The sequence below is a fragment of the Myxine glutinosa genome, chromosome 13 (assembly GCF_964187855.1).
Source record: "Myxine glutinosa chromosome 13, kmMyxGlut1.1, whole genome shotgun sequence".
NCBI classification, from domain to species: Eukaryota; Metazoa; Chordata; class Myxini; order Myxiniformes; family Myxinidae; genus Myxine; species Myxine glutinosa.
The window spans coordinates 10751243-10778526 of NC_136273.1; the positions used below are offsets into that span (position 1 = coordinate 10751243).

At 45.2% G+C, this 27284-nt stretch overlaps 1 protein-coding gene across 2 annotated transcripts in view; it reads right to left on the minus strand.

The window, feature by feature from the left end:
• Positions 1 to 27284, minus strand: part of LOC137438591 (uncharacterized) — a 73229-nt gene that overhangs the window by 20808 nt on the left and 25137 nt on the right. Inside the window, exons 2-8 of one of the 2 annotated variants that reach the window (XM_068133762.2) lie at positions 14292 to 14413; positions 13962 to 14051; positions 10200 to 10387; positions 9945 to 10086; positions 7827 to 7915; positions 1393 to 1566; positions 997 to 1057 (exon numbers count right to left, since the gene is read on the minus strand). In XM_068133762.2, the coding sequence (XP_067989863.2) occupies positions 997 to 1057; positions 1393 to 1566; positions 7827 to 7915; positions 9945 to 10086; positions 10200 to 10387; positions 13962 to 14051; positions 14292 to 14413 (866 nt within the window). The remainder of the gene's footprint in view (positions 1 to 996; positions 1058 to 1392; positions 1567 to 7826; positions 7916 to 9944; positions 10087 to 10199; positions 10388 to 13961; positions 14052 to 14291; positions 14414 to 27284) is intronic. The other variant, XM_068133763.2, reaches the window with a different exon arrangement.

Consider the following 27284-nt stretch of genomic DNA (forward strand, 5'->3'; position numbering starts at 1 on the left):
TGCAGCCGTTTGCGCGGCACATGGTGCAGCGATCGGTGCAAACGTGCACTCCCACACTGCCACATCCTGCTGATACTTGCTCCCGCATAACGTTATTTTCCCGGGTGCCGCACAAACGGCTGCACCGATCGAGATTTAACGGATGTTTATATAAATTGTTTAAAAGAAAAAAAGCCTTCAATTTCCGATATTTAGCCTTTTCATTTGGGCCTCCCAATTGAAGCCCTGCCCATAGGGCGGGTACCGTTGCTCGACGTAAGAAGATGTCACAATGAACGTCATGCAAACGCGAATGTTATGCGGGAGTCCAAACCTGAGAATTCTGGAGACTAAAGCTGAAATTGGGAAAACGAAATAGCCTATTTTACTCCTGGGGATCCCAGGATTACCCACCCAAAATATCTTTGCGATTGGTTCAGCAGTTTTTACGGTACCTTCGAACGGACAGACAGACATTTTGTGAATTATAGTAAGATCAACCGATACATTTTATGAAACGGGGAAACCTAATACACACTTTGGTGGTTTTAAAATGACAGAATATGTCTTTATTAGAAAAAAAACAAAAAAACATTGAAGACGATGCTGCTAAACAATACACCGCTCTAACGCATAACCACGAGTTTAAACTACATTTACAACAAATATGAAAACTATTTTCATATCACAATGTTAAATATAGAATATATAGAAGATAATGTTCAAAAAAAATGAGCCCCATCTTCCAACGGTAAAAAATTCCCCAAAAAAATTCCTGGATCCGGAATAATATCCTGAGCTTCACCAAAAACTAATCAATTCTTCCTTATCCCAAGGGCAATCATCCCACCAACTTTCATCCAAATCCGTTCAGAACTTTTCCAGATATCTTGTGAACGAACGAACGAACGCGCACGCACGCACGCACGCACACGAGAGAATGCATTACTTCCTGGAGGGAGTAATAATGTCAAAAGCAAAGCAAAGATGTGGAAGCAAACTGAAAACACAACTCACGTTATCCGACATTCCAAATGGCGTAACAACAGCTACAGGTGGACGGGTTGCTGACACTTTCCTGAGAACACAAACCGGTTGTCAAATCTCTGCCTCTTCACCCACAACCAACCACTTTAATCAAGAGTGTCACCTCTGTCACCATTAGCATCATGTCAGCTCTACCACCTCCATGTCAACCACTACATTTTGACCATAAGAGTGCATGCATCTCCTCCACCCACTCCCCATCACAAATTATTTGATTACACAGGCCAAATCCTTGGAGAACACAGATTTCCATTTGAGAAATTTAGAAGATTTTATGTAGAAGTACATTGTTAGAAAACTTAATACATAGCCCAGCTTTATCCATTTAAAATGCCCATTTTAGCAAAATGTTCTCTCAATATTTACCGGTAGCCCGTGCAGGGGCTTTGAAAAGGTAGGGGGCCAAGACCTCGTGGTGGCTTGGGTGGGGGATCTGTGCTGTGTTCAGGAAGTACAAGTGGACTTGGTTCCAATGAAGAACTCGTGGAAAGCAAAGATGACACATTTTTTCCACAGGATGATGGCAGCAAACCAAGCCTACTGCAACAACAACCACATGGACCAGACATTTAAAATTCAGTTAAGTCAGAGGGCAACAAATCACGGATGAGGGTTGGAAGAAAAGAGAGTTTAAAGGAATGGATAAAATGATTATGGAATGAAGATTGCTTCAGGGATATTAAAGAAAGAAACCACATGCATCACTTAGCAATGTGCCACATTTGTGACCAAAACGACTTCTTCTTCTTCTTCAAATAAAATACTCATCACCAGAGCAGCGTTTAAATATATAGAACAAAGCCGATGGCACAGCGAGATGGAGAGGGGTGACGTGTTAGGGGGGAAGGTTTAGGAGGGTCGGAATTAGGGGGGAGGAACGGTGAATGACAATTTGTGGAACAGCTGACACCCAGAGGCTAGACAGATAAAGACCAAGACCAAGAGGCAAAGTGTTCAGTATTGAACCCCACCAGCCCAAAATATGGCCGGAAGTGTTGCTACCACGTGAACTGTGTCCTTGGCAAAGCACAGCTAGAGTTTCTACTTCAGCATAGCTTGCATTCATCAAATTACACTGGGTTTGAATAAAAAACATGCACCAAATTGTATCAAAGGGATTTTTTGCTCATCGAGTCATATTTAAGTTCTCAATGTACAGACTTGGCATTTAATATGGAATTTTTTTTTTCTTGACTTGGGTTTACTTTCTGAATTCAGTATATCAATCTGGTGAGTTTCTTTTACCCTTCAGCGATTTCTTTGTTAAAAGAACCATGTCACTGATTGTCTTTCGCAGCAAGAAGTCAATAACAGGATTATATCACAGGTGGCGTGACAAAATGTACGGAGAGGTACATTTGACGATTGGCTTCACAATCGGGTATATAAAGGTTGTTGCGTTCTGTATTAGTGGAAAACAACTGCTGCACGTCTACAAAAGTTATTGCCGCTTCCTCTGGAGATGGTCCATCAACTCAACAATGCTGTTTGTCATGGAGTGGTGTCTTAACGAAATTCTGGCATGAAACAGCGTGCTATTGCTCGGCAGTATGGCATCACTCAAGGTCAGGTGTCAAAGATCCTGAAACGAAATGCTCAGAGGGGTGTCCCTACTCCAATACCGAGGCCAGGACGTCCCCGCAGAACCACAAGGAGGGATGATCGCCAGCTGCACTGGTTAGTCCGCAATGGTCGTACCAAGTCAGCTAATCGGCTTAGGGCTGAGTGGTAGCAACTGACAAATGTGCCTGTATCCAGAAGGCTACTCAACCAACGACTGGTTCAAGCAGGCTATCGTGCCAGGCGTCCCCTGAGAAAGCCACGCCTGACCAGACAACACAGCCAATGCCGATTGCAGTGGGCCACAGCACCGGCAATGGCCGCCAGGACACTGGAATCACGTGATCTTCAGTGACGAGTCTCGATTTCTGGTCTATCGTCAAGATGGCCACGTCCGAGTGCGCAGACAAGTGCATGAAGCCTACAACGAAGATTGTATAGTGCCAAGAGTCCAAGCTGGAGGTGGTGGGGTGACCGTTTGGCCTGCTTTTCATGCAGGGGGAAAAACTGACCTAGTTGTTCTGAATGGAAACCTGAACCAGTTCAAGTACAGGGCCATTCTGGAAGAAACATTGCTTCCATTTGCTCGTGCAGCCTTTCGAGGAAACTTTGTCTTCCAAGATGACAATGCACGGCCTCATCGTGCTCACATGATCCAACACTTTCTTGTTGACCGTGGTGTCGAGCATATGGAGTGGCTTGCCATGTCCCCGGATATGAATCCGATAGAGAACTTGTGGGCAGAATTAACGCGTCAAATCGACAACTTGGACCAGCAGCAGACCTCTATGAGTGAATTGCAGCAGGCTATTGTCACTGCATGGCAAGCGATTCCTGTCCAAACCTTGGCAAATCTCGTGAACAGCATGCCTCGACGTGTGCGTGCTCTCCTGAATGCTCGTGGGGGTTACACGAAGTACTGAACTGTAATTTTACTGTCCGTAATCCCATCCCTAATTTAACTTTTGCTTTTGTTGAAATTTTTTTTGGCTCATGTGTAAAATAAAGAGATACTTCTGGAAAACGTACAGAAGTTTAACACAGTACTGTCCGTGAATTGAGTTCGATATCAGTTTACATCACTTTCAAGGATCAACTTATTTGCTTTGAAATGTCAAATGTGGTTTTTGTTTATTTTAAAGGCCACATTAACAAAATCTAGAATAATTTCAACATAATTCCAATGAACTTTTGGTTCTAAGTCATCTTGAAAAGTAAGTTCACCCCCACAAAAAAAAATTCCATATTAAATGCCAAGACTGTAAATGTAAGTACCTGGTGGGAGAATGTATTAAATCTGGGAGAGCTTTACATGTTACTGTGTTTGAGCCTGGGGAGCGTCTGCTGAAATCTATCTATCCGGGTCCTTCCTGGCATCTTTGTTCTGTGTTCCTTTCACACCTCTTTCTACTTTTCACATTGATCTTCATTAGTCCCCATTGGAAATACTCCGAAAAGGAGGCTTACGGATTGGGTCTTGTGTGTCCGTCCGTGCGTGCGTGCATCCGCAACCATATCTCGGAGATGTATGGACCGATTTTGTTCATACTTGGTACAAAGACAATACATGATGATATACATAAGCACATCATTTTGTTTCGCGATGCGATCAAAGATGGCTGACTGATGGCCATTTTAGTTGTAAAAAACCCAAAGCTGAACACGTTCTCAACCATTTCTTGGATATGCATTTACCAATGTTGTTCAAACTTGGCACACAGATAAAATTAATGAATGATGGGTTACATATGGACGTCATGTTTCTTCGAGATCAGATCCAAGATGGTCGACTGGTGGATATTTTGTTACTTAAACGTGTCCCCATCCATTTTTGGGACATGCATAGACCGATTTTGTTCAAACTTGACAGACGATACATGAGAGTATACATATGCAGATTTTGTTTTGTAATCCAACCAGAGATGGCCGACTGACAGCCTTTAACTCCGTACAGCAAAATTACTAAAACGACGGGGGCTATGACATTTTATGTCTTCTTCTTCTTGTTCATTCAAATTATTGCTTTTTCTTTTATTCTACCTCCTTTACTCTTTATTTATCTTTCTTTGTCAATTTGCTTAGGTCTCTAGGAGAAGTAAATTATTGCAGAAATTTTTGCCTGGGCTGTGCCTGGATGGGTTTGAGGGTAGAGGAGTAGCAGCTGAAACCCAAATCCTATCCAGATTCCTCTTGATGACTCCATCTTTGCTCTTTACTGATTCTGGTTCCTTCTGATGACTCCAATTCAGTATTTGGTCTTCCGTTTGATTACAAGTCCCAGTGAATTACAGTACTTATTATAACGTTTGTGGAGGTTGGGATGAAATACTTTGAGAAAGTTCAGAATGTGTAGATTAGCATGCTCCGAGTGTCGCAAAAAAGAAAAAGAGATACGGCTCGAACATTGGCAGAAAAAAAACAAAAAACCTAAAAGTTGGTTTCGTAGTCCTTGGGGATGAAGAAACTCTGAGGTACCTTCAAAATTGGGGGCACCAATTGTCCAAACAACCCTACACCAGGTATCAGCCTCCCCCTATACTTAATTATATTCCAACAAGGGCACAAATCCTACAAGGATCCTTGACAAGATGCACACTCAAAGTGGATTTTATATTCAACCAAACTAGCTATCGCAGGCCTGGTTGTGTCGTGGTCCGAGTTTTCGGTCCGGCTAACTACCTTGCTCGTACTTCGGCCGGGCTTATCAGGAAACGTCATGTGAATCAATTGTTGGCTCGCAGGTCCGGTCATTCACACACAACCAATTCTGTTCAGCCATGCGATATGACCACGTTTCGGCCAGCTGCCCATCCATCTGTGGATCCGGATGTTCAGGGCAGTGATAGTCGTGTGGATGTTCCTCCGGTTTCGGTTGAGCCTAGTTTGGTGTCTGATGGGGAGCCGTCATCTGTTTCCAATGCCTCACCGTCGCCGGTCGTGTCCATGGCTTAATGCCCGCATGTTTTTTCCAGACGCATTGTGCGACCAGCATATCTGAAAGACTATGTGACTTACGGGGGGAGGAGTCTAGTGCCGTGTACGGCCGAGTGACGCCGCTGTGGGTGGAGCCGAGTGAGGCCGCTGTAGGCGGGGCCGAGTGAGGCCTGTGTTGCCATTGCCTGGAATAAAGATGGTGCTTGATCCTCTCTGCGTGTACGCATCTTTATAACAAAGACATTACAGGTTGCATATGAAGGATGAGGTACACAAGGATACATATTAAACCACGATGTATGAGGAGGCCAATTGGCCTATCAAGCCTGCGCTGAAATGGTGGGATTTGCAAAAAAAAGAAAAGAAAATTCAAGGGGGGAAGATAAAAGAATTGGGGAAAATGGAGATGTATGTGGACATGTAGACGGTAATTGTGGGAAGTGCACAACGAGTCACGAAACATCCCTAAGTGCAGGCTCCTGTTTGGTCTTATTGCGGGTGGTTGGTGCTGAGGTGAGGGCACTGCACTCAGTTGGTGCTAAGCACAATGCTGTGTCTCACGTCACACCAGCGACCATTACATCTCCTATGTCACAGTCTCCACTTTCACTGCTCACTTTGTACTCAGTCTTACTCTATCGTTCTCCTTCTTTCTTTCAACTCTCATAACTCTCTCTTTCTGACTCCTTCCTCAATTCTCACTGTCCTCTTTAATCTTTAACTAGGGCATTGCCCGTACGTGGGTGCCCGTTCCTTGCCAAAAAAAAAAAAAACGCTACCCGTATGCTCTACCCCGCCCGTACGCCCGTAAACAAAAAAAACAACGCTCTTCGCTTCCGCCCTTCGCTCTGACTGAATTGGGAGAAATAATGCGCATAAGAAATCGAATTACGTACCGTAATGGCGGTCAGCTCGTAACGCGCTCAGCTCCGCTCGTCTCACATCGGCCACGCCTACGCAACAAAGCGTTCTGTGATTGGCTGCCGGAAGTTCGCAAATCGTCGCAGTTACGATGAATCGTTTTAATTTAATCGCAGTTTGAATTCGTTTTAAAACATAGTTTAACGGCAACATAGTTTTCCAATGTGAAATAAATGAATACGCTGTCAAATGTGCCGTCCGAGGTAGAGTCTGATCGCCACGTTCGGCACACGTGATAGCTCGCTGCTCTCTGATTGGTTGAAGCGTTTTTTGGACATAGCTCGGTAAGTACTTGTCCGATTAATTTCAAACCTTGAAAAGGCACATCCTCGGGTCCCCAGCAATATACCTGGCAAGTTAAAAGTATATCGGACCCGTGGTTGTCGAGAAACAGCGGTCACAGACAAACGTACAAACGTACAGAGATTACTGGAATTATAGATAGATCATGCAGTGCCTATGGGCTTCCTCTTGCAAACCCGCCCATGCAAGTAAAGAATCACACTGCTTGTGACAGCATATCCCTCATCGCAGGCAGAATAGTCCCTCAAATTCTGTGCTGGACAAACCAGGCCCAAACGACATGGTGGGGATTGAGAGCAGGGTTGGGGACTGCAACTTTGCAAGATTGACAAGTGACCTTATGCACATCAAGGTGAAGCCCTGCCCCAAGCCAACAGAACAGGAAACAGAGGGTGGTTCTTTATTAAAGTTTTAGACCACTGTGGGCTCCCACTCTTACCCATACACATAACAATGTTAAATACATACTTACTATATCAACATAACATTAAAACCACCGTTTAGAGGCCATTTTTCCCCGCAAAGCGGGGGTTGGCCTTTTCGGGGACCGTGGTTGTTGTTGTTTTTTTGGTCCCCTTTTTGAAGCAATGTTTTACGGCCGGATGCCCTTCCTGCCGCCAACCCTGTTTGTCACCTTTTTACGATAAACAGGGAATTACCAGTGTACTGGTACTCAATTTGCCGACCTCGGAAGGATGACAGGCTGAGTCAACCCCCCTGGCGTTAATTCAGCAATCGACCGGGATTCGAACCCAGGATCCTTGGATCCTAAGCTGGCACCCTAGCCGCTAGCCCAACACCAGGGACTCAACTTATCAACATAACATTAGATAAAGCAAAATAAATAATGAATAAAAACTTTCCAAAAATAAATTAAGGTGGGTTGCTTGAGGACCATTCATACCACCCAACTGGCTGTGCCAAATGTTTGCCAAATAAAGTTAAAATTCAGAAAGATTATGGTTAAATAATTCACCTCAAGTGCACAACACAGTGCAAGTATTGCATAAACGGTAAAAACAAATATTTCAAAATAAAAATCCAATCCAAAACACGGGGAATGAACAGCAGAGTAAACTTACTGGATCTGGTCGAGAGAAACAACAGGTCTGAGTGAACCAGGAAGCAATGTGTTCTGGGTACGTTCGTTTTCAGCACCATCGAGGATCTCCTGTAGGGGGCCACATGAAGAATGAGAAATGTCGCCAAAAAGGATAAAAGTTACTGCAGACTAATTTTATCAGAAATAAGTTGGGTCACCCAATCATGATCAGGTGATTTCGACTTTAGCGAGACATCAAGAAGATTGGTATTTACAGCTGGATCAAAAATTAACTCTGGAGTGCAACAAGGCAACGATGACACAAATGGCCTAATTTATCTTTGTCTGTTTTATCTGTTATTCCTAGCCCCTGCGGCCCCCTTGTATATTCTGCATAAAAAATATAAATATTTGAATGCAAATCCATACGATTCCTGACAGAGCATCCCATCCCAGCTAATCCAATAATGTTATTAAATCATGGAAATATTATGCCAAACAATGTGTAAACATTATTTTGTAAGGTTTTAAAAACAGCATTAAAATGTTATTGAACAACGTTTTTTTTTGTAACCTTTTTAACATAATTATGATATCACAAATGTGTAAATGTTTTTTTTTAGTTTTAAGCATGCAATATTTTCTGACAGTTATCATGATGTTTTTAAAAAGCTAAAAAATAATATTTTCCTAACATTTGGCTGGAGCCTTTTTCACATGTTGTGAATGTGTTTTGTTAGCGCAGGCAAAAGCCAATCTCTGCCCCTCTCCCTACTGAGGGTCACCAGACATATGATGCTTGATCGCCCAAAGCACCGGTCGTTATTTCATGTTTTATTCCAACATTTCATATAAACTGGTAGACGTTGACTTTAGCATGTGAAAATAATACAGTATACAGCAAATTTCAGGGAAAGTGGCCCAGCAGTTTAGAACGTATATAGAACAAACAAAGACATGTGTTATTGGTTGTTATCTCCATATGCAGGTTTCAGAAGGTGGAGCAGAGTCCTCCCAGGTCTCGAAGTATCCACCTCCATTTCGGTAGGGGGGGTCAGGATTCATGGACGAATTTGTGAAGCTCTCAAAAGTTTGTTCTGAGGGCTCTTTTCAGGATCGTCACTGAGCCCCGGACAGCTTACAATTGCTGATAGTTTGTAGTAATAGTCCCAGGCATGGCTTTGAAGATATCTGTAAGGTTCTTCTTCATCGTTTCAATTGCTCCAATAAACACTGTCCAATTTCAGCACTCTTCAGATTCCAGGATCTTTTCACTTCATTTTTCAGGTTTTGGTATTTGGTTATCTTCTTGAGTTCTGCATGGTTGAGGCCAAAATCGCTGGGAAGTGACACCTCAATTAGCAAATCCTTCTTTTCATTTTTTTGTAAACCTAAGTACTATATCCGGTTGCAATGCTTTGTTTTCTATGTTCACGCTCGATGGGATCATCAGGTCAAATGCGAGCGTTACTTCCTTGTTCTCAATTATTGCTTTTGGTTTATGCTTCCATGAGTTTTCTGGGATGGGATATTGAAGTTTCTGTAGATGTGCCATTAGATTACTCGACATACCCTGTTGTGCCTTTGTGTGTACAGCTGTTCCAACACGAGGGTTTTTTTTTTTACATCCCGATAGGAGGTGGCTCGTACTTTCTGTTTCTACCTTGCAGAACCTACACTTTCCCAATTGACCCAGTCCTGCCATTTTCTTAAAGTCATTGGTGTAGTGTCCTTGGTGTTGGGCATTTATTATGATTTGTTCTCCATCCCCGTTGAGCTGACTTCTCCTTAGCCATTCCAAAGAGTCTTCTTCGTCTATGTTTACATGACAAAATTAGCAAGATTTTCTCCTCCAAATATTCTCCTGTACCTTTGCTGTAGTGCTAATCAGGGCAAGTACTGGTAAAACAAAGAAGTACAAGTGAAGAGGGGGAAATGAGGGCGATGTGAGGAGTAGATTGGAGATGGGGTGGATAAAATTTATACAGGAAACACATTCAAATACAAATGATTATTATTTCCATTTTTAGAAACAAAGTGAAACATTGATGGACTACTTCTGCCATTTCAAACTCTACTACCATAAATAAAGTGTTAACAGTGATAATTATATCTGGTGTAGCTACCCAGGGGTTGCACTAGCCACATTTTCCTGTACCTTGAGTGCCTCACTGACTGCACCAACCAAGGCTGGAGCAGATGCCAGATCAGGACCAGGTCCACCCACAACAAGTGCTGCATCTGCCCAGGCAGTCAACTCTGCAAGTGCTTCAAATAACTTGGTAATGGCCACTACACTGCTACAATGACAGACCACACAGAATTAGCAGAGTACACATTAAAAACAACATGGCACACAATTACAGTGATAATGCTTGTTGTAATACATCCCAACTTTGTAGTTTAAACCTGCCTTGGCTGGTGCTGCTGCAAACTTGGAAGTAGAGCAGCAACAGTTTCTATGACACGAGAAATGGTCAACGGGAGGAGGTGACTGACCCCGCTCTCTGCCACAGCACAGCAGTATCGAAGAGCGCTCAATACAGTATCTCTCTGTACCGAAAGGCTCAGTCTACCAGAGCCACCTCCTTGAATTGACATCTGCGAGATGAAGAGGTACAATGGTTTTGATGCCTAAAATGGCCAATGCCTAAAAGGTAGTTTGTATTGACCATGCCACACCAGCGATGCCTGGTTAAAAACGAATGAGCTGCCACTTTGTTCTTGAAGTGTTTGCTTATTGAATATATAACTCCAGTGTCTCATTTAACACAACATCTTTACAAATCACCATCTTCTGCAACCACTTCTACCTCGTACTAAACTGCCCACATTTCTGAAAGCTTCAATGTTCATCAGGTCCTTGTAAATGTAATACAGGGTGTCTCAAAATACATGGAACCCATGTCACTGCTAATAATTCTGCCAATATTAATGTTCTTGTTCTTTTTTTTTCAGATTTGAAGAGAGGAGACCATAACAACTAATAATTATCAATCAAAATGCCTTGGACAAAGGAGGAAAAATATTTTGCGTCACTACTTATTTGGAGACGAAATCATTCAAAACGATGCAAGCATAATTTCGCAGGAAGTTCAACTTCAACAACTATCCCCAGAAAAACCAAATTTATCATTGGGCACACAAATTTCAAGCCACTGGATCAGTAAACAACCTCAACAAGAAGGCAGAAACACCCAGTTCTGGCAGGAAGCTGACTGCAAGATCTCCTGACAATGTGAATGCGGTGAGACATTCTGTCGGAAGGAGCCCGAAAAAGTCCATCCGAAGACGTAGCCAAGAGCTGGGTCTTTCACGTGCGTCAGTGCAAAGAATCTTGATCTTCAGCTGTACCCATACAAGATTCAGATCAAGCATAAACTCACACCAGCTGACATGGCAAAACGTGTTGTGATGTGCCGGTGGTTCGAGAACAAGATCGAAGGGGATCCTGACTTTCTTGATGATGTTTGGTTCAGCGACGAAGCACACTTCTTGCTCTGTGGGCATGACAATAGCAAGACCAATGTGTTCTGGGGCACACAAGCCCCAGACGAGGTGCTTCAGAGGCCCTTGCACTCTGTGAAATGCACGGCTGGGTGGCCATCTCAAAACATGGCATAATCGGTCCGTTTTGGTTTGAAGACGCAGACGAGGAGGCAGTCACTGTCACAAAGGAGCGTTACATTGTGGTGCTCAACATGTTCTGGAGGGGACTTGGGAGACGTCGTGGCGTGAATCGAGATGTGCAATGGTTCCAACAAGATGGGGCAACTCCACATACAGCCAACATCACGATGGAGTGGCTGGACCACCGATTCCCTGATCGGCTGATCAGCAGGCGCCGCGAACCCGAGTGGTCTCTGCATTCACCCGATCTGAACCCCCCAGATTTTTATTTCTGGGGGTTCTTGAAGGACCACGTGTATGAGAATCGTCCTCAATCCATTTCTGAACTGAAAGTGGCCATCACCCAGAAGATTCGTGCCATCAGGAAGGAAGAGTGTGTCAGGGTGATTGACAACTTCGCTCGTCGGCTTCAAGTGTGTCTAAGGCGCAAAGGCGGTCATTTGGAACATGTGCTCTAATAAATGTATCCTTTGAGCGAGAGACCTCAAATCTTCAGTTTTTTAATTGTTATCGTATCAGCTTCCAGGAAATGTAATTTTTTTTGGAGTTTCTTGTCTGAGTAATAAATTATTATCATGTTAATGGGTTCCATCTATTTTGAGACACCCTGTATATCCATATTATTGTATTACTGGATACTGCACATAATTACCCTGTGCTTGCGAAGCGGAAAGCGGGGATAAGCGATCCGTCGCGTACATACGTATGGCGTACGTACATATGCCGTAAGTGTCTGCATTTTAAAAATTCATTTTCTCGGTAACCTTTGGTCCAATTGACACAAAATTTTCACCATAATATGCATCTACTCATGTATATTTTTTAGTGGTAATTATGACGTCATATGTCACGTGGTATGGTCGCCATCTTGTATAAATTCAATATCTCGGCAACCGTTGGTCTGAAAGACTAACTTTTCACCATCGTACGCTTCTTCTCGGGTCGAATTTAGTAGTGATAATTATGATGTCATATGTCATGCCGAAATCCAATCAATTCATTTTTGCATCATAATATTGTTGCGGATATGGGATTTGGCCTCCATCCATATCCGCTTGTAAATATTCCCCTATTTCCCCAATACTCCCCAACTATCCCCAATCCCCCATTCCCTAGTCCCATTGTCTGTAAACAACACTCTGTAGCCCCGATCTTCCCCCTTTTCCCCCATTAAATGTCGCACCCAGGTTCACCGCATCTCACGTAGACAACTATAGGACATCTTGCTAGTTATTCTTAGTCTATGTCAGTTAAGGACTCGTTTCCATTAATTCTGACTCTTCGTTGCACCAGAATGTGATTGTATGGCACCATTAGTAAGTTTAGGACCTCCCAATACCTCCCCGCATCTCTTCCTCATGAAACAACAACACCAACAACAACAACAGCGGCGCGGGGAGTGCGCGTCCTCACTCCGGCTTGGTTAGCCGCCATTGACCATGTGCTCCGACGGGGTTACCACTCAGGGGCTGACTGTCAGCTCCTCGTCAAGGGCGGAGCCCGGTAACCCCCCGCACCCAATAAGAAGCGGCGGACCGATTCCATCTGGGGCGGAGCTAACGAGCCGAGGGCGTGTCACTCCCCGCTGGACATGCGCAGGACGTGGGAGGTGACGTCAGATGCGCCTCAGCTACGAAGAAGAAAGGACGCCACCTCCTAGCGCTGAGAGATACCTCCCGCATCTCTGGACCGGACCGAGTCGATTCTGCCCCTGAGCCAAGGTGCACCTTGAGCCATCGACTACCTGCCCTTCCTTGCCATCAATCCCTGTGTGAGTCAGTCTTGTCCCGTTTGTCTGTGGTCTGTCGGGGCTAAGATAAGACCGTGTCTAAGTGCCCACCTTTCTGTGCTGTACCTCTTGTCCCGTGTAATCTAAACGTTCTGCATACCCCATATTATATCCTCCTCCGGAGGTCTTGAGAACTGTACCCCTTGTGTCGTGTCATTTAATCCCAGCCGTTGTGTCCTTTCCTTCATTGATTTAGCATAGCGCGATTTGGCCAACGTTCGAGTGTAATCGGGTAACTTGTGCGAACACGGCGGCCATTCCGCTCGGTCAAGCAACATCTAAGTCGTGTCCGTAACAATATATACTTCTACCATGATTGGTTAAAATTCCATCACTGGTTCACAAGTTATCTCTGTAACAGAATTTATACCGAAAGGGACCGCTGACTTTTGGCTTATTGACCCCATAATCAAATCAGGTCATCTTTGCGTCATTATACATACGTGCACCAAGTTTGACTGAGATCCCTTCAGCCGTTCTCAAGTTATCACGGAAAAGAAAAACTATCACGGACGGACAGCTGAACGGAGAACCCAAAAGCATAATGTGACTTTGTCGGCGGAGGCATAAAAATTCTTGTAAAATTCTAAAAAGGGGGCAAATCCCACATGCAAAGTTCCAGGTTTCTCTCCTCCCCCACACTGGTTGGACCAATTTTATAGAGCTGCCCCCACCCTCAGCCATGATACATTTAGCCCTTCCCCTCTCGGCCGTTATTGGCTGTGGCCCGGTTTGATGGGTCAAGGTGCCACCCACCGACTTGTCACACAGACACTGCTGAGGTTCACTGTGGCGCCTTGACGTCCCTGCCTCCTCCAAACTTGCGCCTGATAGCTTACCAAGAAGCTTTTTAAAAGAACACAAAAGAGAGATTACAAAGGAAAGGACATAAAAAAGGGGTTTGAAGGGAAGCTAGTTTTAGACACAAACATTGGGGTGGTAGACATCTTTCTACACATACAACAATGGTAAATCTAATATCAAAAGTAAATTACTTCTGATGCTTATGCTAATACATTTAATACAGGAGATAACTAAGCTACAATCTGCAACATTAGCACCTAAAAGTCATTCCCACAATAATACCTTATCTGAAGAGGTTGACAATCCTTTGGGATAAACACTCGACCCATCGGTCTTGCTGGTGGGCCAGCGTAGTGAAAATGTCCGTCGAGGCAAGAGCTTCCCCCGTAAGCGTTGATGTAGAGCTGCACATCACAAACAAATGATTTCCTTGAAAATTTTCACACACATCGATTTATATAAAATACTCTTTTGCCAGCTTTCAGCAAAACAGATTGCAACTGCACAAATACAGTGTATGGAATGGGAGAGGTGGATGGCAGGATAGCTGATATAGTGAGTGTACTTGCCTTTGACATGTCTAATCTGAGTTTGATTCTCAACCCAAGTACAACCAGTTCACCCTGGTGTTTCTCAGGAAAGCCTTGCATCAACGAGCGTGTGGCCAGATGGGACGTTAAGCTGGGGAACCGTCTGCCAGCATGATTTGCTTGTGGATATTAAATAGTTCCACAATATCATTTGCATTAAAATAACTTTTTTTTTAAATCATACAAATCCTCATTCTCTTGAAAAGGTGGTTGTGGAGGAGCAACAAGGAGGATAAAAAAACCAACACAAGAAATTAAAGAAACAAGCATGCAATAGTGGTGAGAGGCACCCCATGCACATTTTGAGCCTTCCTACAGAATGCTACTGGTATAACTAAACAAGGCTATTTGGACAATTAAACAAGGCTACTTGGACAATTAAACAAGGCTACAGTACAATTAAAACATGCTGCAGTACAACTAAAACATGCTACAGTACAACTAAAACATGCTACTGGTATAACTAAAACATGCTACTGATATAAGTAAAACATGCTACTAGTATAACTAAACAAGGCTACTTCTATCTCAGTTGCATGGTTAACCAGAATGATACTCGGTAGAGCGCATACCTCCACCAGGCTGAACAGTTTACCTTTTGTATCCCACTGATGGGACAGATCTGGACCAAAATTGAATCAGCTTGTTCTAGTCACCTAACCGACTCATTCACCAAGTTTTGCCATAATCCGTCCACGTTTTGAGACATCGTGCTATACTGTCGGAACCCAACATTCCTTCCTTCCATGTAAGTGCTGCTTCATCAGGATGAAGATCAAGAATAATTTTATTGGGATTGAAGATGAAGATTTGCAGGCGATACGTTCCTGGAAAATGCCACGAATGTTGGGGCAATGTTTCAGTGGGATAAAGGGGGATCGGTTCCCAGCGGTTCGTGATTCATAAGGAGAAATTTTAAAAATCTACAAACACGAATGCACATCATTACAGTTTCATTTAAAATGCTTACAAATAAAAATACTATCGTGTCACTGGGGTTAACACCCCAAGATGACGAATAGCTGATCGGTTAACGACGAGGCATTTACCCAACTTGGCGGTAGTGACACGCATGGGGTGGGTGATTAAGGCTGCTGTAATGGCGGCCCTTTTTATGAAATAAAAATGAATGGAAAAATCACAGGGGCAATTACACACTGGAGGTTATACTTAAGCCCTACCTAATTAGCATAGCTCCACCCCTCATATGGAGACACATATACGATCTTATTCTATACAGATTCCCTACTTAGTTACATCGAGGTGGGCTTCCTCTTCACATCATACGGTCCATGCCAATCTACACATTCCTAACTTTCCGAAGGTATTTCATGCCTACCCCCACAAACGTAACAATACTGTAAAATGTAAACCATTCCAAAAGGTTAGAGCTCTCTTTTTCCGCAAGTGTCATGTTACTTTATCGAAATTGAATCGTTTGTTTTGCTTCGATCTTGAGTTATGCTCATGTTATGAGGCTGGTTCATGTTATGTAATAAAAATGAACAATCTGTGCTGTCTTTGTTCACCATACTAGACTTTTACTTCACCAGCAATATACCTATCAGATTTTAGTCCAGTGAGTTTATGCGACCGAGCAGTGTCCATATGTAAATCAGTCAGTGAGTCTGTAAACACTTCAGTCATTATGGCTTGAACCAAACACACGATTTTGATGAAACTTGGCCACAAGCTTTATAATCTGATGCCTAACGAAGGTGTATTGACCGCATCAAAATATGTGCTCATTAAGGGGGTTTATGGGGTGATTCCACTAGGTTTGCCCACAAGATGATTTTTTTTCAGGAGAGTTGAGAAAATAACCGCAAGTGTGCAGCATGTTTGTGCTTCAACATTAACCGTATGGGTGTGCGGCATTGACTTTGTGTATGCGTAGATGCAATACTCAATATGTCTCCCCTGAATTATCTTTATGGCGAATTTACAATACGAACAATCCACCAGATTCCACAATTTGTATTCTTGGATATTTAGCAAGCGACAGACTAAACCCTGATGAATCATACATGTTAGAATATGATTAATAAATTCGGAAAATTATAGTTTAACAGTCTTTGTTGGAGGGGCGACCAGTCCAGGATTGTAACCATAGCCATATAATCTGCATCAGCAGCACCGACACTTTGTATAGAGCAGTGGCTCTTAAATTGGGGGGCACACTCCTAATGGGGGGCATGATATCATTTCAGGGGGGGGGCACGAGAGATCTGGGGGAATTGCTGGCATGAAGGGCTTACTATGTAAAAATTGTACACACGTAAGACTATATGTGTATATACGAATAAATTAATAAATGAAGAGAGGGAGAGTGTGTGTGTGTGTGTGTGTGTGTGTGTGTGTGCATGTATGTGTGTGTATGTATGTATGTGTGTGTGTGTGTGTGTGTGTGTGTGTGTGTGTGTGTGTGTGTGTGTGTGTCCAGTCACATGAAAAAGTAAGTACACCCCATGTAAAGTTTTGACTTTTTCAACATATTTCAACATAGCTATTTGATCTTCATTTCAACAATATTGATAGATAACGGTGATATAATATAACAAATATCATGAAACATTTACATTTTGTAGTCCATTGTATCTATCTATAATTCCAGCAATCTCTGTGTGTCTGTCTGTGTGTCTGTGTGTCTGTGTGTCTGTGTGTCTGTGTGTTTGTCTGTGACCGCTGTTTCTCGACAACCACGGGTCCGATATACTTGAAACTTGCCAGGTATATTGCTGGGGACCCGAGGATGTGCCTTTTCAAGGTTTGTAATTAATCGGACAAGTACCTACCGAGCTATGTCCAAAAAACGCTTCAACCAATCAGAGAGCAGCGAGCTATCACGTGTGCCGAACCGTTAATGCAATGCAAGCGTTAATGCGTTAATGCAAGGCTTTTCTTTTTTTCCCTCTTCTCTTTCTACTTTTCCTTGCGATTAAATTGCAAACAGCCAAAATACGTTGGCGCTAATTGAATAATTGGCCATTAACACTAAAATAATCGTAACTGCGATATGCCAACTTCCGGACAGTGCAGCCTTCCATGTTGTTGTTGTTTGCAGCAGCTGTTTGCAGCAAGGCAAGGCTTTTCTTTTTTTCCCTCTTCTCTTTCTACTTTTCCTTGCGATTAAATTGCAAAAAGCCAAAATACGTTGGCGATAATTGAATAAATGGGCATTAATAGATAGATAGATAGATATGCGATATGCGAACTTCCGGACAGTGTGCGCGTTACGAGCTGACCGCCATTACGGTACGTAATTCGATTTCTTATGCGCATTATTTCTCCCAATTCAGTCAGAGCGAAGGGCGGAAGCGAAGAGCGTTGTTATTTTTTGTTTACGGGCGTACGGGCGGGGTAGAGCGTACGGGTAGCGTTTTTTTTTTTTTTTGGCAAGGAACGGGCACCCACGTACGGGCAATGCCCTAGTAATTTAAATAAACATAAATGCAAATTTCGCAAGTGGAAAAAGTAAGTACACCCCTACATTTATCACTACTTCAAATACCTAAAATTAGCATCAGGTGCACAAGCTCAGGTGCAAATGATTAGAACATCGTTGGAGAGGATCTTGGAGGAACCTGTCTTATTTAAACCTCAGACATTTAGTTTGGTTTACTCTTTGTTGTTGCAGTGTGCGGCATCACCATGCCGAGATCAAAAGAGCTCTCTGAGGCCTTCAGAAAGAAGGTTATAGATGCCTACGAGTCTGGGAAGGGATTTAAAAAGATCTCCAAACAATTTGAAATCAATCATTCGACTGTCCGGAAGATCATCTGCAAGTGGAGAAGATTCAACAACAACTGCCAACTTGTTCAGGCCAGGCCGCCCCAGCAAGTTCAGCCCAAGAGCAGACCGCAAGATGCTGAAAGAAGTCTCTAAGAACCCCAGAATGTCATCACGGGACCTACAGGTAGCTCTGGCCACTGTTGATGTCAAAGTGCACGAGTCTACCATTAGAAAGAGGATGCACAAATTTGATCTACATGGGAGGTATGCCAGGAGGAAACCTTTGCTGTCCAGAAAGAACATCAGGGCAAGACTAAAGTTTGCCAATGAACACCGATGCAAAGACCAGCACTTCTGTAACAATGTGCTCTAGACAGATGAGTCAAAGGTATAGCTATTTGGCCACAGTACCAGAAGACATGTTTGGCGAAAACCAAAGACAGCATTTGACCACAAGAACGTGATTCCAACTGTAAAGCATGGTGGTGGAAATATTAGGGTTTGGGGCAGCTTTGCTGCATCAGGGCCTGGGCAGCTCACCATCATATAATCCACTATGAATTCTTCATTGTACCAGAGGGTGCTTGAGGATAATGTGAGGCCATCTGTCGGAAAGTTGAAGCTCAACCGAAGGTGGACCTTGCAACATGACAATGACCCTAAACATACCAGTAAATCCACCAAGGAATGGCTGAAAAGAAAGAAATGGAGGGTTCTGGAATGGCCAAGTCAAAGCCCGGATCTAAATCCCATCGAGATGTTGTGGGGGGATTTGAAACGAGCTGTGCATGCAAGAAACCCCTCAAACATCGCACAGCTGAAAGAATTCTGCATGGAGGAGTGGGCAAAAATTTCTCCCAGTCGATGTGAGAGATTGGTAGACCGTTATAAGAAACGCCTACTTGAGGTTGTTTCTGCCAAAGGGGGCAATACGACCTATTACAGCCAAGGTGTACTTACTTTTTCCACAGAAGGAAATGGCACCTCTGTTAATTTTTTGTTGAATAAATTATTGCAAAGTCAATTTTTCATTGTTTTTTTTTGTTCAATTAGATCACCTTTATCTCTCGACAGTTTAAATGAAGAACAAATATTGATATGTCCACATATGTTAAAAAGATTTTTTTTTAAACATTTCATGTGGTGTACTTACTTTTTCCACATGCGAAATTTGCATTTATGTTTATTTAAATTATATAATGGACTACAAAATGTAAATGTTTCATGATGTTTGTTATATTATATCACCTTTATCTCTCAATATTGTTGAAATGAAGATCAAATAGCTGTATGTTGAAATATGTTGAAAAAGTCAAAACTTTACATGGGGTGTACTTCCTTTTTCACATGACTGTATGTGTGTGTATATGTGTGTCAATAAGCTTGAGGTTTGTTAATCTATCTTGAGGAATCTACTCGTTTATCCACGCATCAAATACGTCTTGGCTGGTTGTTTAACGTTTAAGGTGAGTTTAGGTTCTCTAATGTGAAGAGTTTGGGATGATTATTTTCGATTTAGAAAGTACTTGCTTGTGATACATCTTAATGTTCATAGTGTTGTGATGCACAATAGCCGGCTGGCTATATGTGGATTAATAATTAAAACTGTAAATGTAATACAGGTATGTCTGCTTTGTTACCTCCACCCACCAAGTGTGGAAGGAGATTATGTTTTCACTATTGTCTGTCTGTTTGTCTGTGGCCGTTTTAGTTTTTATTGTGATATGAAATGTAAGTAAAAAGAGCAAGTATAATCCATTTCCTTAAGGAGTACCTGCTTGTCCTTCCTCTGTGAATATCGTCTGCATCGTTTTGCACAACAGCTCGTTGCATATGGATTATTAAATAAAATTGTCCTTGTTTCGTTCTTATATTGACATCATATTTAATGAACTAGAGGTACGCAGCTATATAATATGTCTAGCCTGGATTTGAATCTCAGCCCAGCTTTAAACTATCACCATGGACACCTGGAGTTTAGTCGACAAGAGGATCGGCACTATCAATGTGGGTGCCGTTCATCGGATGGATGACATACTGGGTGTCACATGTGCTAACATTACTTGGTGTACGTTAAAGATTCCAATGTGTCTTTCCTGAAGAGTGGGGGAGTTATGGCTGGCACCCTAAACAAATTACAAATTATTGCATCCTGCGTCGAGTATCCTGCCTTGGAGGGAGTGGTGACCCGTTCAGGATTGCAACACCTGGCCAAGAAACTGCTTTGGCAGAACCGGCGCTCTGTAAAAAGTGGGGTGTGTGTCTTTTGTTGTTATCTCCATACATGCGTTTCAAAAGGTGGAACGGAGCCCTCCCAGGTCTCAAAGTATCCACCGTGTGAGTTTGACGTGCAGACCGAGCATCTTTCAATAAAAATGTGCTTAAAAAACACTCATTATCCTACAGAACATCTGAAGCACATCGAGTCACATATCATGACAAACAGCCCGTCAGTACATCAGGTACCGAGTTGTTTGGGTTATGGTTATGTACAGTACATCCAGGCTAAGCCAACACAGAACTAAGTTGGACATTTAAATTCCTATTTACAGCTCGTGTTTCCCAAAGTGATTTGCTTCGTAAAGCATTAGGTTCACGACTTCAGTTCAATGACTGAATCCTCTACTTCTTTAATGGCCACAATTATTCCCATGCTATTGTTGCGAATATGGAATTTGGCCTCCATATCCGCTTGTAAATATTCCCCTATTTCTCCAATACTCCCCAACTTTCCCCAATCCCCCATTCCCTAGTCCCATTGCATGTAAATAACAATCAGTAGAGCCGACCTTCCCCTTATTCCCCCATTAAATGTCGTGCCCAGGTCCACCGCACCACACGTAGACAACTTTCGGACATCTTGCTAGTTATTCTTAGTCTATGTCAGTTAAGGCCTCGTTTCCATTAATTATGACTCTTCGTTGCACCAGAATGTGATTATATGGCATCAGTAGTGAGTTTAGGACCTTTTCCATACCTCCTCCCATCTTCTTCCCCGTCTACAACAACAGAGGGGCACGGCGCTGCGCGGGGGGAAGTGTGCATCCTCCCACCGGCTCGGTTCGCCGCCATCGACAATGCGCTCCAGACGATGCGCTCCAGACCATGCGCTCCACGGGGTTACCACGAAGGGGCTCCTTGTCAGCTCCTCGTCAAGGGCGGAGCCTGGTAAACCCCCCGCACGCACCCAATGAGAAGCAACGTGCCGATTCCACGAGGCGGAGCTGGCGAGCCGAGGGCGTGTCACTCCCCGCCGGATATACGCGGCCACGCGCCGGATGTGACGAGAGATGCGCCCCCAGCTGGAGAAAGAACGTTGCCTTGCCTACGACCGCTGAGAGGAAGAGAACCCGCCTGAGAAAGAACGTCACCTCTGAGCGCTGCGACGAGACCTCCCCGCATCTCTGGACCGGACCGGGTCGATCCTGCCCTGAGCCCAGGAGAACCTGGAGCCATCGACAACCGCTTTCCTGCCATCAACCCCCGTGTGAGTCAGCCTTGTCCCGTTTGCCTGTCGTCTGTTGGGGAATAATATAAGATTGTGTCTAAGTGCTTGTCTTTCTATGTTGTACCTCTAGCCCCTGTAATCTAACCTTTTCCGTAACGAATATAATCTCCTCCGGAGGTCTTGAGAACCGTATCCCTGGTGTCGTCATTTTATAACCCAGCCGGGTGTCTTCTTTTTCTTATTGAGCCAGCGTGGCGCGGCTTCGTCAACGTCGAGTATAATCGGTAACTTGTGCAGACGTGGTCATACCAAAACCGCTCGGTAAACTAACATCTAAGCCACGTCTGTAACAATTGGTTGTCAGGAGTTGGATTCGAACCTGGGACTAAATTTATTTAGCCCAAATTTTGGACACCAATTGTGTTAGTACGGTAACAATTGGTGTCGAGGAGTGAGATTCGGACCCGGGACTAAATTAGTTAGGCCCAAATTTTGGGAGGGAAAATCGAGCCGGAGCGCGTACGGCGCTCGACCAAATCGATCCGGAGCGCGGTCCCGCGGTTACTGCGCTCGACGAAATTATAACAGCAAAATTTGGATTGGTGTTACGAAACTCGAATTTTGAAAGTCGCGCTATGGCGGATCAAGACGGCTGGGGTCCGGTAGGGGAGAGTGAAGCAGGGTCGGTCCAGGACCAAATTGAGGGACATGAGGAGAGCGAAACAGCGAGGGTAGCAGGCACGCAAAATGGCGCCTCGCAAGAGCGCGCGGTAGCCGAGCCCGCTGTATCAACGGGCTTTAACATGCAGCCGATTGACATACAGGCCCTCATTGCGCAGCTACAGGCAGCTGTACAGATGAGTATGGGGAGCCAAATTGAGCGATTGAGTGAGCAAATGGGGGTAATGAGGGACGAAGCGAGGGGTACCAGTGAGGGGTTAGACAATAATTTTGAGAAGTTAGACAATAAATTTGGGAAGTTAGACAATAATTTTGAGGGGTTAGACAACGGGATAAAAGAAGTGAAAAATGGGTTAACGGGGGTAGAAAACAGAATGGCCGCTCAAGAGAATCAAATGGAAGGGATGCAAAAGGGGTTAGAGGGGGTAGAAAATAGAATGGCTGCCCAGGAGAATCAGATAGAGGGAGTGAAAAATGGGTTAGAGGGGTTAGAAAACAGTATGGAAGGCAAATTGAGGGACATGAGGGACCAAGCGGAAAGGGAAGTTAAACAAATGGAGCAGCAGATAGAGGGGGTCAGAATGGGGGTAGAAACCAAACTGGATGCTCACAGGGAGGAAATGGAGCAGATGAGGGTGGCATCTGGGCAGGAGATGCAAGTGATGGGAGAGGAGATCAGAAGAGGAGTGAGTGAGGAGGTCGGAGGAGTGCGCGAGGAGGTGAGGCACTGTGAGGAGCACATGGAAAAGGAGGTGAGAAAGGGGACTGTAAAGTTACAAGGGGGCATAGAGGACCTGACGCAGGAGGTGGAGCAGCTGACGGTGGGACAGACGGAGTTAGTGGAGCAGGTTCAAAGGAACACTGCGGTATTAGGAGGTTTAAAAGCGACACAAAACGACATAAAAAACGACGTGATAGCGACAAAGAGGGAATGTCAGATGGTACGTGAGGGACTGACAACGAGGTTGGACGAGGTGGTAGAGGTAATGGAGACGAAGGACCGGCAGGTGAGGACGCACCTGGAAACGGTCAAGGTAGCCTTAGAGGATGAGCTTGAGGAGACGTACCGGGGAATGAAAGAGGTGAAGCAGAAACTAGAAGAAGTGGAAGAAGGGATGAGCGAAATTAAGAAGCGACGGAGAGGGGATAAGAAAGAAATAAAAGAGGAGATAAAAGAATTGGTCCAAAGTCTGTGTTTGGATCGTGATGATGTGCTCATTAACCGGATGAGGGATTCGCAGGTGATGGAGGAGAAGCGAAGAGGAAGAGGACCCGGTGTAAGTGGTGACCAATATGGTCGTGCGTATGATGCGCCAGGGGATTTAATAAGCTTGGGGGTCGAGATGGACCCGGGTGTTCGTGAGAGGCCGTTGGTGAAGTGTGCGACAGGTCTGGTGTGCGAAAAAGGAGGTGTGCGAGAAAGTCCGACTCTGGGGTGTGTGAGGAAAAAGTGCGTGCCAAGGAGTGAGGGTGCTGGCGAGAGTGAGTCGGTCGTAGCGCGTGTGCGAGGGGGCACATGGAAGCGCGGTGTGGTGAGTGTTACAGAGGATGTAACGGGAGAGTGTGCGCGAGAAAGGTGTGTGACGGACAGGTGCATGAGGAAAGAGTGCGCTGTCAGAAGTAAGGAAGAGTGTCCACCTGTGGTGAGTGTTACAGAGGGTGTAACGGGAGAGTGTGCGCGAGAAAGGTGTGTGACGGACAGGTGCATGAGGAAAGAGTGCGCTGTCAGAAGTAAGGAAGAGTGTCCACCTGTGGTGAGTGTTACAGAGGGTGTAACGGGAGAGTGTGCGCGAGAAAGGTGTGTGACGGACAGGTGCACGAGGAAAGAGTGCGCTGTCAAGAGTAAGGGTGAGTGCGTTGTCAAGAGTGGTGGTGAGAGTATTGAGAGTGACAAGGAGAGTGAGTTGGTTGTGACAGGTGAGCGAGGATGCACACCTGGAATGGTAGAGCGTGAGTGGGAATGCACGCTGGAGTTGGTGGTGAGGCACATGGTTGGGTGTGCGAATGAGGGCACACCTGTGATTGTCACAGAGGAGGTGACCGAGGAGGGGGCGCGAAGCGGTGTATTGGTGAGGTGTGCGAGCAACGAATGTGTGCCAAAGTGTTCGGTGGTCAGGTGTGTGACCAAGGCTGTGAGTGGAATGGGTGTACCTGGGTGTGTAAGGAAAGGTACGAGGAGCATGAGCACGGCTGGATGTGTGAGCAAGGAACGGGCTTCGGGGTGTAAGCATGCAGGTGAAGCATCGACGTTAGACGGGTTAGAGGTTAGAGCGACTTTTAGCCGAAGCAGGCCCTCGGTGCGTGCCGGGCCTCGCTTTGAACGGCCGCGTCCAGGCTCCACTAGGCGGAGCTGGCAGCCCGATAGGAAGGGTCGTTATGGCGACCACGTTTTGTTGAGACGTGCCGGCAGGTCGAGATCGGGACATTGGATGGCTCCACGCCGCGGTGATGCGTGGGATCTCGGCCCGGGTAAGCCCCCGTCCCTGCACCGAGTGCCGGACGCATCCAGCCGCTGGCACAAAACAACCAGCATCCATTGCTTGGCTTTACGAAGCCGGGCTTTGGACAGGAATTGGCGCACCGAGAGGCAGTAGTGAGTAGACTGGGTGATGAGGTTAGTGTTTTGGACCCAAAATTAGAGAAAAACAAAATTTGATGATTGGCAAGGGATTGGCAGTAGTGATTGGCAGATGATGGGTAGTGATTGGCAAATTTTTAATTTGTTGCAATTTGATGTGCAAAATTGGTAGTGAGAGACCCCCGATGGGGTGGGATGGCATCCCTGCCACCTTTCCCATATGGGGGCAAAGGAGCAATAGTTTATGGGGTGTATGGCAGTGAAAACTAGCCCGGGTGGGTTAGGTTATATTGTAGGGATCTAGCGAAGATGACATTAGGTGACGTTAAGTTTAGTTAGTGACTGATACCTGTAGTGGGGACGCAGGTAGATTAGTATGGATGATAATGACGAGGGAGCGCAATAGTTTAAAGGGACGACTGGGAAGCGCAAGTTTCAGAGGGGAGTAGTTAGCTGAGATGATGCCGTGTGTGTGAGGATTGAACAGGTGAGAATTGAACAGGTGTGATTGCACAGGTGTGCAACTGAACAGGTGTGATTGCACAGGTGTGCAACTGGACAGGTGTGTGGAGCAGTGTGTGAGTAGTGAGTGTGTGGATCAGCGCGAATGCGCTTGGGGAGAGAAGGGTGCAGGTGGCACCAGGTGTGAGAGCACAGGTGTGCAGGTACAGGTGTGTGGAGAGAGTGGGAGTAAGTGGTACGGAGTGGTGTGCATGGTGCGAAGGTGTGAATGGGGGAAGAGTGGACCCCATCACGGATACCCGGGGCGGGTAGTGTAAGTGTTAGGTAGAGGGTACAGGTAAATTGTGGTTGGATATTGGCATCTGTGGTGCGGTTGCAGAATGGTGTTGTGAATGGGTGCATTAGTGTTGTGGAAATGGCTGGGCGTGTAGCCTGTTAGTGCGTGTAGTTGGTTGGGCACTCCACCACTGTGAGGATGTCGGCCAGGTGAGGCCGCAGGTGGGCTCTGGGAGCCGGTAGTTGTGAGTGGGTGCCTGAGGATCCCGGGTGTGGATCGGGTAGCCCAGTGCCAGAGAGGGCACCGAGTGGGGAGAGCGCCAGAGGGCCTGCCCCAGTTAGTTAGGTTAGGGTGAGGAGCTAGGTAAGCTCGGGTGGCAACTGCAGTGGTGGAGGTGTGCAGGTGGGTAGACCCGCTGGGAGAGGTACACGTCGCAGCCCAGAAATTGTACGAGGGCACCGGGAGATGAATCGGGGGAGTGAGACCCCAAATTGAAAAGCACCACAGTTTGGCCAATGGGAATTGGTTTTTTAGAACCCATAGTGTAAGAGGGCCAATGGTTTGGCCGGAGAAAGACCCCGGGTAGTGTAAAGTTGTTAAAGTCACTTAGGAAATAGTTAGGATTGATGAACCTGTCGCACCATACGCAGCCACTTACCTGTGGTGATGATGATGACTCCACACCTGTGTTTTCTTTGTTTTGTTGCAGGAAATGAGATTGCTGTGGATTTGTGAGACGCATCACGACGTGGATGAGACATTGGGGTGATTCCATCTCTCCCTCCCTAGGAGGGACTGATGATGAATTGGTAATGGCAAATTTTGATGTGCAGTTGGAGATGGCAAATTTTGATGAGAGTTGAAAATGGCAAATTTGATTGGTTAGGAGGGAGAGAAGACGAATTTGGTTTATGGGAGGAACGGGGAAGACAGTAGGGATGTTTGTTGATTTGTAAAGTAGATGTTTATGGGTAGTGTTGTGTTTTGTGGATACAGTAAGGGGTAAGGGAGGGGCCATGTAGGTTACCTGGTGGGGGGGGGGGGGGGGGCGTACGATAGGAACGTACCTGTCTCACCTGGTTCCCATGTGCCCCCAGTGTGCATTACCTTATATTGCGTGCACTTTTGCGCCCTTACCACCTTACTCACTTGTTTCTTCTGTTGTCTCCCACCTCCGAGGATCTGGCTTTGGGGTAGAGAGAGAGGAGAGAGAGGTGCTGGCTACGCAGTTGTGGGCCTGCACTTTCGCTGTTCGCTGCCTGGATCGGTACACCATATGGACCGCAATGTTTGTGGCCACCCACAATGGACCGCAGTTCGTTTGCGGCCAAGCACCACCCGGGGATGGACCTATGGGTCAACGTGGCACCTATGCCATACAGGTGAACCACTTTTAGTTAACACCAAGTGCACCACAAGAAGAGCAAGAGACACCTGCAGGGTTAGGGGTTGTCGAATTTATTTTTATTCCAATGAACAATGGTGACTGCACCGATTGGTGGTGGGG